Here is a 15,660-nt window from a genome sequence, read left to right as displayed (position 1 = left end):
AGGATAGGGGTGCCTTGGGTGTATTTCGTGATTCTTTGGTCAGAAGGGCCCTGGGTCTAAACCTAACTAATGAGAAGACTATACGAGAGTACTCTATAAAGTTACTGGAAAAATAGAATTGAAAGATAATACAAATCTTTCCATGAACTTTTTGGTTTTTGTTTCTAAAGAATTTAATTGGCTTTATTGTGATTCTAGAATCAGGCAACATGTTATTCTATAAAATAGAATAAGTGTTCCATTGAGCCCAGCAGAGGAGGTTGATTTTATATACAGAAAAAGGCTAAAGAAAACAGAAACAAAGAAAAAAAAAAGTGGTTGATCACTTCAAAATTATTTTCTTGGTAAGGCGAGGACAGGAAGACAGTAAAAACTAACTGACTAGTTAACATCAGTTTACTTCAGGCTGTCTCCTTTGTGTACAAATTAAAACAGAGGGAACTTTGAGATCATACTATTGAAGATTAAAACTGGCCTGTCTGGGAAATCGTCTGTTATCTCTTTCTCCTGACTACTCACAAGATCGGGTCACAACCTAAGTGACATGGAACACAGCAGGGGTGACTACTACATTTTGGTTTTTAGTCTGGTCTCTTGGGGTCTAGTGCAGGAACTTAGTCCAAAACAATGGCCTCTGGTAATTTTTATTTACCATTTCATCCCCTTTAGTCAGGCTCTCTCCTTGGTCAGGTAAGATGTGATTTCCATGAACTTTTTGAAGTACCGTCACGTATTTCCTCTTTGTCCTGTACTCACTGGTTCCCCTTCATAAGAAACTTTTTACCATATTAGAGATTTAGAATGGACCCCATTGCTTAACATAATCTAGACACTTTCTTCAACAGTGCCCTGGACTGAGAAAGGTAATCAAAGAAAATACTAGCTCATCTTGTAGCCCTCATATCCCGTTTCCAGGCCCAGTCACTTTCCAAAATTCAATTTATTATAAAACCTGCCGAAGGTTTTGTGGGCACAAATGACAATTCTCTAGCATTGTTGGAAAGATTATTCATTTGAATACTGAATGTTGGATTTGAGTTGGACGCAAACCCTGGAAGCAAGCCTTCTTCCATCCACCTGTGTCAAATGGCAATGTGGGCATGTGAGAAGTCTGTGGTGGGGAACTTGCTCTTTCAATCTTGGTAGAAAGGTGAATGCTTATTACTTTGGTATATGCTTGCACTGGATGCACACTTTTGTTAAAATCTTTCAGTAAGTCTTAAATGAACATTTTTTCTGTAAAGCAGTTTATCTTTGAGTCTTGAAGCCCATGGGCAGAATCTAACTTCTGATCATTTCAGGTAGTAGAGATATACTACCTGATTGCAGGGCCTATGGTGGAAACGTTCCCTTGGTTATTGCAACTCAACATACACATAGTTTTCTTTGGAAATGTGTGCTAAAGAAACTTTTTCTAACTAATTTTTTTTCTTCCTTGTTCCTTGTAACTGCTCATCCCAAACAGTAAAAGGATATAGTCAGAGGAAACCAAATACCTTTAAAACAATTCCGATACTGTGAAAAGTTGTACTCAAGTGTCTGAAGCAAAACTTGCAGCAAGGTAGCACCATGCATCTTAAAACCCTTTCATTTGGCTCAGTCTGCCAACACTAGATTTGATGCCTGGTTTGGGGTTATGAGGTTGTAGTGTCTTGTATTACTTTTACAACTAAACCCACATGCCAGCATTCCCTCCCACACACCCCACAAAGTGTTTTATGACACTACTCAAATTCCTTTAAGATATTCTCAATTTAGAATAAAAATTGCTAAATTTAATGAACTCAGTACTTTCTTATCAGTAGTAATATCCTACAGGAAAGTATGATATCAGGCTTCAAAGATGGGCAACAAACTCTTATGCTCAGGTTACTGTTTTCAGCCAGTAATTCCACCCAATTCTGGGTCATCTTGCCTCTGCTATCAACACATACATTGTTGAACTCAACATAACACTGATCTAAGCAACAGAGACTTGAAGGTACAGTCAACAAATAATTCAGGGGCCTCCCATAAAGAGAATAGCATATGCTCTGTTTTGAAATACATTCTTACAATTCTTGTTCTTGGCATAGGAAATTAAAAGTGGATGTATCAAAGTACGTAAATATACCTTTGAAAGCCAAAACAAAGAAGTTTTTAAAAACACGTAAGGACTGATGTTTAAATGAAACCTTTGAATCTGTCACATTTAGGGTAACTAAATAGATAACTAGATAACTGAAAGGGTAAAGAGAGAACACCAAATCATCGCTGGGTAGGCAAACTACAGAAAGCAGCTACCACCCCTAGGGCTAAGAGGACAAAGGAAAGAAACTGGAATCATCAAAGCGTATAAACTTGAAGGAGAGGTTCTCATGGGGCTGCACCTCTGAGAAGGGAGTGCTGCTCAGCTAGGGCTGGAGTGCCTGTCCTTTGAGGACGTGGGACACCAGGGGCTGGAGAGAGCACCGAGAACTGATGCTGGTGTCTCCAAGAGGGACACAGGAGGCTAGTTCTGTAAGTATAGGAAATGCTGAACGCTGGATCCAGCAGCTGTTATAGCTCTGCCAGTCACACTCACAAGAGATGAGAGGAAGTCCGTGTGAAGACAGAACTGTGCAAGTCCCTTATCCAGCTGGGCAGCCTCCCTCGAGCACCCCCTATTGACAGAGCTAACATGCAGCCAGCTGGCAAAGCAGAAATGTTTGCAGCCCCTGCCTGGCCCAGCGTCACAGAGCCAGGTACAGGAGCATGGCTTTGAAGCTGAGACAACTTAATAACTAGCACAGACCATCCCTTTAGCTACTCAGCATCCACACACACACCCTTCTGCACATTTAACTGCTCCCCCTACAACAAAGCAAGCATTTCTATCTGACAAGATGCAACTATCCTTCATTTAAAGGAAGATGTTCTCACCCTTTCCCCAAACTGGGAAGCTGCAAAGTCCCAACAGGCATTATTACATCCATTTCTGGAAAACAGTGTTTTGGGCTATATTATCCACCCCTACAATTGAGTCACAGTCCCAACTGAATAATCTGCTACCTAAAGATGAAATTCTACCTTTAACTTCCAAAAAAGCTCATATTAAAAGGGAAGGTGAAGAGATAAGAAAATAGGTCATACATGCAAATTTGTACACATAAATAAGCATTGAAGAAAGTATGTTTCCTCATTACCACCCATACGAATGGCTTCTATATGCCAGACACTGAGATGAGTCTCCTACCTTCAAGGAGGTTATAGTCCTTGGTGGACAGACAAGTAATAGACTTGTGTGAAAACCATGCAATGGGGGGCTGGCCCGGTGGCTGCTTGGGAAGCGCGGTGGCGCTCCCGCCTGAGGGTTCGGATCCCACATACAGACCGGTTGCCGCTCACTGGCTGAGCGAGGCACGGGAGCAACACCGAGGGTTGCGATCCCGTTGCTGGTCCCCGGTCCGGTACGGGGGCAACACTGAGGGTTGCGATCCGTTGCCGGACACGGAAAAAGACAAAAGACAAAAAAAAAAAAAAAAAAAACCATGCAATGGCCATGTGTGTTTAGAGGGGAGGAGGGGAAAGCATCAGGGAGAGGTTTTACCTACTGTCTATAGAAATAAATAGGTAACTGGGATGGATAAGGTATGGGGGAAGGGAGCTCTGCAAATATGAGAATGTAAGGAGTCAAAAACAAAAAACATTTTAAAAGAAATGGGGAACTTGAGGTTTGTATACAGGAGTTTGTATACAGGAAATGAAGTTGAAGGCAAGGAGGGCAAAAATACCTAAGAGCTTCACATACAAAATAAAAAAGTCTAAATCTTTGTCCTAAATGCAAAGGGGAGCCACAGCAGGATTAAAGCTTCCAACTATATTCTAATACTCTTTAGAGAAACTTCATTAAAAAAAAAAAGAAAAAAAATCCAGATCGTCCCAATTTAGCAAACACAAGCCATGGACTGGAGCTTCATGGTTGTCATGGGAGCAAAAAGCTGGAGGGTCGGGGTGAGGTTTGCAAAAAGGTATAGGTATCTGACGTATGCAGTAGGATGTGGAAGGATGGAAGGCAAAGTAATTGGATTGGGTCAGGAGATCCATCAGCAGTTGAAGCTGACTTTCTGAGACTACGGTTGAGATGAGCAGTCCTTTGAGGGGAAGGAAATATGAAAAAGCAGAAGGTAGGAGGCTATCAGTTTTACGTGTTTAATCCTGAAATCATTATGAAATGATAATAAGAGGACCACAAAATCACACGAAACTGTTTTCCTTATTGTCAAGATGAAGTCTGAGCAACTTATAAAGGAAAGGGCCCACTGGGGAGAAGAGAAGGACTCAGGAGGGTGAATGTCTATGTGTCTCCTTAGGTCACAGCTTAATCTTACCTTTCTGATGCTGTTAACGTGGGTAAGTATCCACTTGATTTGGAATACATTTTCTGAAATTGAGAAAGCAATTATTGGCCTTCAATTAGAAGAGTGCAGGTATGAGTAGGAGATTTATTTATCATGTCACCAGGAAACAAACTTGAGAACCACTGAAATTGATCAAGGCATACAAAATACAGGTGATGCATTTATTTTTCAGGGCTACTGAAATAAACTACTACAAACTGGGTGGCTTAAAGCAACAGAAATTTATTCTCTCACAGTCCTAAAGTCCAGAAGCCCAAAATTAGGATGTCAGCAAGGTTGGTTCCTTCTGGAAGCTCTAAGAGAGAACCTGTTCCATGCCTCTCTCTTGACTTCTGGTCGTGTTGGCAATTCTTGTCTTTCCGTGTTTTGTAGATGTGTCAGTCCAGTCTCCACTTCTGCCTTCACATCATCTTCTCTGTGTGCCTCTGTGTCCCAAATCTCCCTCTATTTTTTTATAAGGACATCTGTCATTGGCTTTAGGGCTTCCCTAGATCTAGGATGATCATATCCCAAGATCCTTAACTTAATTACAACTGCAAAGACCCTTTTCCCACATCAGGTCACATTCAAAGTTTAGGACTTGGACATATCTTCTTAGTGGTTGCTACATGTGTATAATAGAGACTATCTATCGCTAGCACACAGCTTCTCAGATGACATTCCTTACTGTAGTGTTGAAGAACTCTGGCTTGGAGCCAGACAGTCTGGGTTAAAAACCTGGTTTCTACCACTTAGCAGGTGTGTAGTTTAAAATCTCTGTGTCTTGGCTTTCCTTCTTGAAAATGAAATAATGCTGTATGATACGACTCCTGGGATCTACTATGAATTTTTTTTAGTTAATACAAGTAAAAGGCTAATAGTGACTGGCCCCCAACTAAGTCTTCAGTATAGCTTTGAGTCTTCAACTATTAAGACTTTCATCTGTAAACAGACTGTCTCCCAGGGAGGTGTCTTTGAGCAAAATTAACAACTAAATCTCCAATGAAACTATTCAGATAACATTAATCATATGCAGATTTTATGTGTGTGAGTATATATATATTTAAAGACGGTTAAGACTGAAGGCTATTTAAAAACTCATAGGGGTAGGAATTAAGTACTGACCTCTAGTAAAACATGTTTACCTTTATGAAGCAAGCTAAGTGCAATTTAAGCTGACTGAAAACTGGAGACTTAACTTTTTATTCTTTAAATATCTAGCATACAGCATATACTCCCATGCAGGGGGCTTGGTCCTTCAATTAAAAAGCTTAAATAAATGGGTGGTATAGGCACAGAATGAAGAGGGCTGTTTTGGTGGAAGGGGCATGCCAGCCCACAGGTGGGCTTCACAGGATTAAAGAACAGTGAGTGGCTTCTCTTTGCCTTCGGTCACCAGTCCATGCAGAAAGTTAACCCTCTTGCTCCAGTTTTTTCTGGAACTGTGTAGAAACTTTGACTCCTGGGAGGTGAAAGAACCTTTTGAAACATTAGTTCACTTCTGTGTGCTTATAATGACTGTGATTTTTTTTTTTTAACCTACTGTGATACACAGGGGAGCTTTAATGAGAATACATAACACAACCATTTTGAGAAGGGTAATGCTAAATAATAGCATAATCGAACAATAGGAACTCCATAAATTCATTCTTTCTCTGGTACATGTAAGTCTTAATGTCAAAAATGGACAACTTCTAAAGTATAGCACTTGGGTAGCCCTGGAGATCATATGTAGAATCCTAATTTTTTAAAGTATTTGTCAATATGAGTAAGATAAAATTCATAACTCTATTCTTGCCACTGCCTTTATAGTTAAGTGATTTTGTGAAGAACCAAAATTTATAATGCCAAGTGTCAGACACAAGTTGCAATCTTATCAGGCTCAGCATTCAATTTATTTCTATTTTGCTTTGAAACCTAGCAAGCTTTTGACCTCTATCATTAATATTAGATTTTTATGCCAAAGTTCCAATACAAACTTCTTTGCTGGATAATCATTAAATGTTACCAGATATCAAGTGCTTAAAGAAAAACCTATTAAGCATACTTTTTCCATTTTGGAAACTACAAAGGAAACAGTGCTGCCCACTCCCGTGCTTTCAGAGTGCAATCTAACAGAGGAGAAGGAACAAAATGAGTCTAGTGAACCACAAAAGAAAATCACTAGTTGCAGGCTTCTTATGGCATTAAGTCTGGGTTTGCCATGTTCTGATCTCATTATGCCTCTCAACTCTGCCTACAGGTGTCTACAGTAGGTTATGTTCATTTGAGACTTCTCCATCGGGGATTGCCTGGTGTCACTAAGTGTCTGCTGGTGCTGGGGTTTGCTGCCTGCCATCTTGTCATGTCTAACGAAGTAGAAACAAGCACAACCAATGGTCAGCCTGATCAACAGGCCACATCAAAAGCACCATCGAAGAAAGAAAAGAAGAAAGGTATGGAGAAATCCTCTTGAGGCCAATGAACAGAGCTAGCGGGGGTTACCTCTGGAGAAATGTGAGATTCAGGGTAAGGTAGCAGCCGGCTCTTGCCTTGCTTCAAACTCAGCTTAGTCTCAAGTTCTCCTAAACAGGAAGGTTGTGCTTAGAAGAGATCGGTTTACTCCATGTGTAGTACGATATGTCTCTGAGTCTGCATTGTATCAACTTGGGTCCTGCTGGGAAACTGTCATAGCATCTTGTCCAGTTAGTAATACAACCATCAATTACTATATGGCTATATTTCAGTATTCTACTTACCATTTTGCTTTCTTGAAATCATTTTTTTAAAATTAAGATCTTTATTTTATTAGACCCTCATTTGTTGACCTGAAGTACCACTAGAAAGTGCTAGAGTCCTTAATCATTCACACCTTGAGAATATGCTGTGACTTGCTTGCTTTTCACTACAATGTGTTAGCTCTGGGAATGAGACTGCATAAGCCTTTTAAGAAGAGCAAAAGAAGTTATAAAAATGGGATTATTATTTTAATGATTTTCAAGGGAATTTACCCATAATTCCTTTCTGCTTTATCTATAGTTCAAAATGTTAGTAAATTGTATGGTGGCTTATTTTTCTTTCATTAAAAAAAATTCTCTTTACATTTTTTAAAAGTCTTATAAAAACTACAGTGAAGACTATTCCCAACTCCCACCTCAAATATTCCCATAAGTTTTCCATAATTCAGTCAGTTTTGCACCTCTGAGAGTTTATTTTCTCTCCACCCCTACTCCATATACAATATTTATGGAGCATGATTTTACTTGAAGTGAGAATAAGACAGGGTAGAATATTGCATGCATAATCAAGTGTAGTATAATCAAGATTTATATTAAAATTTTGGAGATTCTGAAGCATATCTGGTCCTACCCAGGACTAGTATTTAAATGTAAACTTTATCTTGTATTTCTTTTTTTCTCAGGCTCTGAAAAGACAGATGAGTATCTCTTGGCCAGGTTTAAAGGTGATGGTGTAAAATACAAGGCCAAGCTAATTGGCATTGATGATGTGCCAGATGCAAGAGGGGATAAAATGAGCCAAGATTCTATGATGAAACTAAAGGTAAGAGGAAAAAGCATGCATTGTCTGTATCTTAAGCAAATTAGAAGTTCTTGCTTACCTGTATCTCAATTATTTGAAAACCTTTTATAATTACGTAATTGATCCAATAGTTTCTCATTTTCTGAGAAGCTATAAGTTTGCAAATTTCGAGTGCTGTTCTAGAGACCTAATTTAATCAAGTTTAGCAAGGCCCTAGATGCCTTTCCATTTTGGCAGGCCCAACGTTTGGACAAACCAAGCCTGTCTCTACCATTTCCCTCATTTAACAATTATAAAAGCTGCCTGCAAATGTGTGCATTATCTGTCTTACTTTATGTAGACAGCACAGAATACTCTATTTCAGACCTGGGAAGTGTTCAGGTAAAATTTTGGACTCTATGTGGAAACTGGTATCCTTTAGTGCTTTTTATGAATTTTTAAATTCTGTGTCACAAATTAAAATACTATGTGACACAAACTAAACAAATAATACTTGTTAAATAATATAAGGCCTGGAAGGAACATCTTCAAAGATCTTCTAGTCCAGACCTCCTATTTTTTGTTGTTATTGTTGTTGTTGGCAGCTGGCTGGTTCAGAGATCTGAATCCTTGACCTTGGTGTTATAACACCGTGCTTTAATCAACTGAACTAACCAGTCAGCCCCTAGTCCCCTTACCTTTATCGAAGACTACACTGAGGCAAAGAGACTTAGAGTGACTTGTCCAAGTTCACATAGCTAATAAAGGATGTTCTGGCTCAATGACTTCTATTTCATTCTGCTTTCTCTTAAAAAAGGTGCCTTTTCCTTTCATAGATGTTAAACCAAGCTGAAAACCAAGCTGACTGTCTTGTAAAATTTTAGTATTAGAATTATTATAGGGTACTCTTAATTCGATTTTTCTTGTTTTCCTGACCTCATTAGGGAATGGCAGCAGCTGGTCGGTCTCAGGGACAACACAAACAACGGATCTGGGTCAACATTTCTCTTTCTGGGATAAAGATAATTGATGAGAAAACTGGGGTAAGAATTCACTTTCACCAACACCTGTCTGACCACCTGAGTCTGACAATTTGTTGCATGAATTTCAGCTCCCCTTTTTCCTTTTCAAAGTTCTGTAGGGGAAAAAAAAATATGTATTACTCCTCCAGAAGTAACAAGTAGAAAATTGAATTGGAGGTAAGGAGTCAAGATACTTTATTTTGAAATTCATTTCCTTTAACAGATGTGAATCTAAGTCTATAAATACAGTATGCTATAAATATCACTTGGTTTTTGTTTTTTTGTTTTTTGTTTTTTTTAGATCTCGGGTATACAGAACTAGATTAATCCTAACCCCTAATTTGTGACGCTTCCATAAGCCTATGCATGGGTCTTGTTATATTTTAATATATCGATTACATATGAACTTACCACTAACCTAAAGCTAGAAAATTACCCATAGCACATTTAGCTTTATTTTTCTCATCTCTCTTTTTCCTTCTTCCTCACACCACAGATGCAACCTTGCTCATATTTTGTGGTTGCTATTGTTCTCTCCCATATGACCAGTCTCACCTATTTTATTGTTTTGTTTTTGAGCTTTGTTCAAGTCTTCAGAGACTTTTTTTCCAACTAAACATCATAAGATTCATCCACTTGAAAGGTTCTTTGTAGCTCATTTTTATTGCTCTAAAATTCTCTATGTATCAAGGTACTATGGCGAGTCCCCCAGTTCCAATTCACTTCTTCCTGGAGATACCCATTACCTAATATACAAAACCCACCCGCAGACCTAGGGCGGTGGCCCTGGTGCTTGCTCACGGCCTGCTGGCCCTCAGGTCCTCAGGAATGGCTGCCTCCATTCCCCCTCATTTTTCAACTCTTACTTTTCCAAGCCCATCAGAGAATGGTGGCAGGTTTCTCTCCTAAGCGTTTTCTCTCCTCAAACCTTCTAAGATACTCAACATAAAATTTTCAGTGTTCTTAGACATTTGGAAACAAGAGCTAAGACACATGCTGCCATCTGCAAATATCCCTGAAAAGTTGAACCCTGTTACCTGCTTGAAAAGGACAAGAGAAGGGGGGGCAAATAGGGGGAAAGACACTACTAAGCCAATAAACTCCCTGCCAAAATAAATAAATAATTACAAATTTAAAAAGAAAGAAAAATAAACAAACAAACAAACTCCCTGCCACATGTACCTCCTGGATAATGACATGGACCTTTTAGGTGAAGATGAGAAATACTTGATTACAGCATTTGGTAACTTTCAGAATATATTGGGGATACTTGTTGCAATAATATATGGGACGGTTCCTTGGGCACCCTGAGCTGTCATCAAAGGTTCCCTGTGAACACTCGTCTAGTTTAGTTACTCTGTTCGCTTTAGTTTATCTTTGAGTTGCAAAAGTAGACCTATTCGGGTTGATTTAAGGGTTACATGCTCCCTTTTTGCTTTAGAAATTCTTGGTTTCCTAATCTTCAGTTCTTGCTTGCTATGTGGAATCATATCTTCGGTGTAGGGAGAATCAAATATCAGTATTTTAAGAAGGAACATTTTCCCCACTTTCCTCTTCTTTCTTCCTTTCAGAGCCTAAGAAGGAGAAATGTAGCTCTAGCCTTCAATCAGAGACTAAAAAGTCTTTCTTCAGATGTTTTAACCGCTTCATACACGCCTTCATATATGTGTCTGCGGCTTAGCTGTGCTAGCCTACAAATAGATTCTTGTTTTCTCAATAAATAATTCTTTCTGCTCCTTTTTAAGGTAATAGAGCATGAACATCCAGTAAATAAGATTTCTTTTATTGCCCGTGATGTGACAGACAACCGGGCATTTGGTTACGTGTGTGGAGGAGAAGGCCAGCATCAGTTTTTTGCCATAAAAACAGGGCAACAGGTAAGCTCTAAGCCGTAAGGTGTACCTGGGGACTTGTCCTCTGTTGAGCATAGGAGTGTCTGTCACTTTACTAGAAGACATGCTGGAAACGATTGGAGGAGGGCTAAATAATGATTCAGAGAATGTCTTTATCGGCCTAAGGAATCTTTTTAAAATGTCATTGATAGCCATGTAGTATGTGGCACAGGATTTTGTGAGTGGACTTTCTTATGAAGTCAATGCTGATTTTAGAACAATAGTGAATTATTCCCCAAAACCTTGCAGGGACTTCAAAAACGGTTGTGGTACCTCTTGTTTTGTCTAAATACTTATTAACCCTGCTGTCATTTATGTATCTGGGGGTGTTGATATGGGTGGTACTGGTTGCTTATAAACCAGGGAAGGATGTTAAACAGCTTTTAGAGAAAAAAGGAAAAACTGGTACGAATCAGAACTGATGGGGTACAAAAGGGAGAAAATATTAAGATTAAAATACTCAATGATGCTTTCTCTTGCTTCAGGCTGAGCCATTAGTTGTTGATCTTAAAGACCTTTTTCAAGTTATCTATAATGTAAAGAAAAAGGAAGAAGAAAAGAAAAAGGCAAGTACTACCTAATAAAGGCTCTATTGAACTTAAGACTATGTTCAGTACTTTGTTTAACGTTACATATACATGTAGTCTGTCTGGAGAGCTGGCTTCTGTATGACTCTTGAAAGTATAGAGATTTATTGCCCATTCTTCCCAATAGGGTGATGGATGGATTTTATGATTAGGCACTTGCGATCTACCTGGCTCTTATTTTTTCTCCCTGCAAGCTTCATATTGATTCAAGAACTATACAGGACAACCAAGTTTAAATCCAGCAACTCTATTCAAATCTAGTATTGATACAAAAAGGGGAGGGGAATGTAGGGCAGAAATAATTTGACTCTTTCTTGCCTTATGCCTGTGAACCCATACATCTATTATATTTGTTCTTTTATGTAACTCCCTTTGACTACAAATACGAAGGTCACTGAGTTTGTGTCTTTCTTTGTAGATGGAAGAAGCCAACAAAGCAGTAGAGGTAAAACTGCATCCTTATTTCTTGTGAATTATGTGTGTGATGTATATAAGGCCTTGTTTGTTACCTGCCCAAGCACTCTACCATCCTAGCTTATTACAAATCTATGACCTCTCTATATAGTTAAATGATCAATGCTAAAATTATAACTGCTTAGCAATACAGTAGGAAAATAACTTCTGTAGGAAAAAACTCATCAGCTAAACCCTTAAATATTTGCCATCTTTTCAGAATGGGAGTGAGTCCTTATTGACTATTGATGACCAGTCCAGCAAACTGAAATTGGTATGTATTGTTGATGATGTTGTATGATTCTTACTTACAGGAACATGGGTTCTACTTTCTGTAGATGTCGTTAATACCAAATCTATGTTGAATCTGTATTAAAATCTAAATGAGATAACTAGTTTCCTAAACATTACTGTAACATTCATGTCAATATACAAAATAATCTTTTTAGTAGATACACCTGAATTTAATCCAAATACTGTTTTTAAGGGTGTGAACCAGATGGATTTGTTTGGGGACATGTCTACCCTTCCTGACCTAAATAGCTTAATATGAAATCTATATTAGTTAAATGAAAATCCAATTGTGACAACTATTTTCCTAAATTTTAGTGTAAGAAACAAACAATTAAAACAATTTACAAAGTAGTCTTTTTTAGTGGACACATCTGAATCTAATCCAAATACTTTTTTAAGGGTGTTGACCAGATGGATTTGTTTGGAGACATGTCTACACCTCCTGACCTAAATAGTCCAACAGTAAGTGCTTGTTTTTAAATTTGCAGTGTAATGGAAATGACATCTATAACTCACATTGACAACTAACCAGAAATCTTGAGCATCTCATTGAAACTTGGAAGGTTATACATGAAGTGTAAATGGCTACTAGAATAATTTGAATCTTAAGTCACCATGGGAATCTATTAGCACTAATTCAGATATACTAATATTACATAGAGGTTAAATCTGAGCAATAGGTCAGGCAATGTAGTCCTTCTTAGTATTGCTTAGGATCAAAAGGAGGAGCTGGATAATTATCCGTGGCATAAGCCTACTTGAAGGAAGTATGATTGTTAGATAATTAATCATAAAGCCTCCTGGCCTCTTCGCTTTTTTCCCCACTCTTTCTGTTGCAATTTAGCAGCATAAGCTTGGTATAGAATAAGACTTAATACAAACAAGAGGTTCAGTTATGTTTAAACAAAGTCAGTCCCTGTTAGAAAATTGCTCATTCCTTATGGCATATTATAGTATATCAAGTCTTCTCAATATTGTTTTATCTCTAATCAATCAATATTGAAAATAGAGCAATATTTTCTTTTACAGATAAGGAAATGACGGTTAGTAAAAAATCTCATTTACCCAGGAAAGAAGTTCAGGTTCAAGGCTTGAAACACCTTAGTATTCAGGCCTTCCAACACAGGCCTCAAATGAAGATATCCATCTAATTTTGAATAACTTCTTGCAATTTCTGTTATTTATGTAACAGTTTCTTAAGTACCTGCTATTTTGCAAGACACAATAGTGGACAAGATGCACAACAAAGACATCATGGAGTTTACTGTCTAACAGGAAGGCCGACATTAAACCTAATCACAAAGCCTATTAATTAATGTTAATTACAGGGCATTTACTAGTTTAGAGGTTCGGAGAATGCTTCTGAGGAAGTGAGTTTCTAGACTTGAACGTGAAGGATAAGAAGGCAATAGCTAAACAAAAAGAGAATTAATCTAGAATATGGGGGAAATGTCTAGCCTTCTATCAGGAACTTAACAAGCAAGGCGACATGCCCAAGAAGGTCACAGGAATTCAAGCAGCAGATCAAGGACTGGGTAAGATTCTCACTTCCCAGAGTATTTTAGGGAACTCTAGGCCTGTGAAACCCCACTGCATAAAACACCTGGGTCAGATGAGGTGGGGAGAGAGCATGCACTCCCTCTGCCCCCAACGATATGAGAATCACAACACCTGGTAGCATTTTAAAGGCCCTGAAATAGCTGACCATAGAGAAGTTTGTTTACTGTTCTGTTAAAGCAGCAAGTCCTGACTCACTTTTATTCTTCATGTTTCTTATCCTTTTAAGGATAAACGTTTTGACGTACTAGATTAGATGACCCTAAAGGTCCATCCTAGCTCTGAAATCCTTTTGATTCCTGGACAACTTTGCCCTCTCCTGCATCAGTAGCCCCCTTCCTTAAGTCAGTCAATATCTAAATGACCTACTTTCCAAGTATAATAGGCATTCAAATAAGTATATTGAAAGAGAGCAAAGCACTCAAAGTATGAAGTGGAAATCCAGTAGGATGGGCAAGGAGGCATTGACAGTTTAATCTGCTTTAGCAGACTTCCAGAAAATTCTGAAAAAGGAAGTAAAGAACAATATGAGTAATCCTGAGTTTCGTTTTTATTAGACTTCATGCAGTCTAAGAATTTTTGATTCATAGAAATGCAAGTTTTAGTTAAACTATCAGTAAATAAAAGTAATAAATACCATCAAAATAGGTGGTATCTGATAAGTTAGAGAAAGCTGCTAGGGCTAATTATAGGCTGGTTAGACTTTGGCAATATGTTCTTACATACTGACTCCATATTCATAGGTCACAAAATAGATTTATCTCTATTTTGTAAAACCACCAAGTTTAAAAATGTTCAACTTTCCGAACAATTGCTCTGGGAGATGTGAAGAAAGAAAGAAATCTAAGTTACCTAGACTTTACTAGTGGTTTCCAATGCTGTCACTCCACCCAAATTTATACAGAAAGGTTTTATGCATTTCAAATAATGCTCATGTTGCAAACTAATTGGCATCCCTCTGACATAATTTTTATTGGAAAACCACTTGAGAATTATCCTTCCACACTGCACCTTAAAATAAAATAATAGAAGAAAAGAAAAGAAATGAAAAACATAAAAATGCATGCTCTCTAACTTTAAAGTCTTGACCATTTGAAAGCACAGTTATTGTGAGAAGAAGTTAAGGCATGATTCACCATCAAGAAGAATAAATCTGGTACAAGGATGGAATTGGAGTACAGAGTACAGTATGAGTGTCATGTGTACACATGTATACACCCTATAAGATCCCATGGGTGGGAATCTAAATTTTGGGTGGATCTTTGAAGGGTGTAGGAAACTAGGTAGTAGTTAGGCTAGAAACAAATTGGGTCCTATTGTGGATAATTTTGAAAGTTAGCCTAAAGAAGTTTATTTTAATACAGGAAGTAACAGGAAACCACTGAAGGTTTTGAGTGGAGAAGTTCTCAATCAGGCAAGCTGGAATGGTTAGATGAGATGAGCTACCCAGAGCAGAGCTAGGCTTGGAATTCAGTATTTAAAACCTTGTCTTTATGCAGACACCTTGTAGGTTTCCTGCACTCTTCCCTTATGGGGGCTCCTTAAGAACAGGGACTAAGTCACTTTCACGTCTCCAGTGCCTGCCTCCCAGGTGCAGGGTTGACAGTCCAACAAAGAATTAATGAAGCTCTGACCAAGGGAGTCAGTGAGGGGTCTTACATCCTTCAGTGGCAGTCTATGAACTGGACTCTTCATCTTGGATTAACAACAAACCCAACCTGAGGAGAGCCTTATACATTTCACTTATAGGGGGACTATTCTGAAGTCTAACATTGTGGCTCCTGTTTGGTGTCCTAAGAACTTCTGAAGTATTTGAAAAGGAGAACTCTACCAGCTGTGAACACCCAACCGTTCTAACCCAGAGGTGGCTCATAATAAATGAATAAATATTGAAATCACAAGCTTTTGTAATACATTTTATCCTACCTTTTGATTGTATATAAAGATCCCTACATTAAGAGGTCTTCCAATCCATTTCCTTGATTACAATTTTTTTTTT

General features: G+C 38.3%; 1 protein-coding gene across 2 annotated transcripts in view; it reads left to right on the top strand.

The window, feature by feature from the left end:
• Positions 1–15,660, top strand: part of DAB2 (Dab, mitogen-responsive phosphoprotein, homolog 2 (Drosophila)) — a 55,510-nt gene that overhangs the window by 24,266 nt on the left and 15,584 nt on the right. For both annotated transcript variants that reach the window (XM_008568507.1, XM_008568508.1), the window contains exons 2-9: positions 6,601–6,793; positions 7,759–7,898; positions 8,801–8,899; positions 10,624–10,755; positions 11,256–11,336; positions 11,776–11,802; positions 12,031–12,084; positions 12,504–12,566. In XM_008568507.1, coding sequence (XP_008566729.1) covers positions 6,703–6,793; positions 7,759–7,898; positions 8,801–8,899; positions 10,624–10,755; positions 11,256–11,336; positions 11,776–11,802; positions 12,031–12,084; positions 12,504–12,566 — 687 coding nt within the window. In that variant the 5' untranslated portion in view covers positions 6,601–6,702. The remainder of the gene's footprint in view (positions 1–6,600; positions 6,794–7,758; positions 7,899–8,800; positions 8,900–10,623; positions 10,756–11,255; positions 11,337–11,775; positions 11,803–12,030; positions 12,085–12,503; positions 12,567–15,660) is intronic.

The sequence above is a fragment of the Galeopterus variegatus genome, unplaced genomic scaffold, assembly GCF_000696425.1.
Source record: "Galeopterus variegatus unplaced genomic scaffold, G_variegatus-3.0.2 Scaffold418, whole genome shotgun sequence".
NCBI classification, from domain to species: domain Eukaryota; kingdom Metazoa; phylum Chordata; class Mammalia; order Dermoptera; family Cynocephalidae; genus Galeopterus; species Galeopterus variegatus.
The sequence above is the reverse complement of the archived record's forward strand: the minus strand, read 5'-3'. Positions and strand labels throughout refer to the sequence as shown.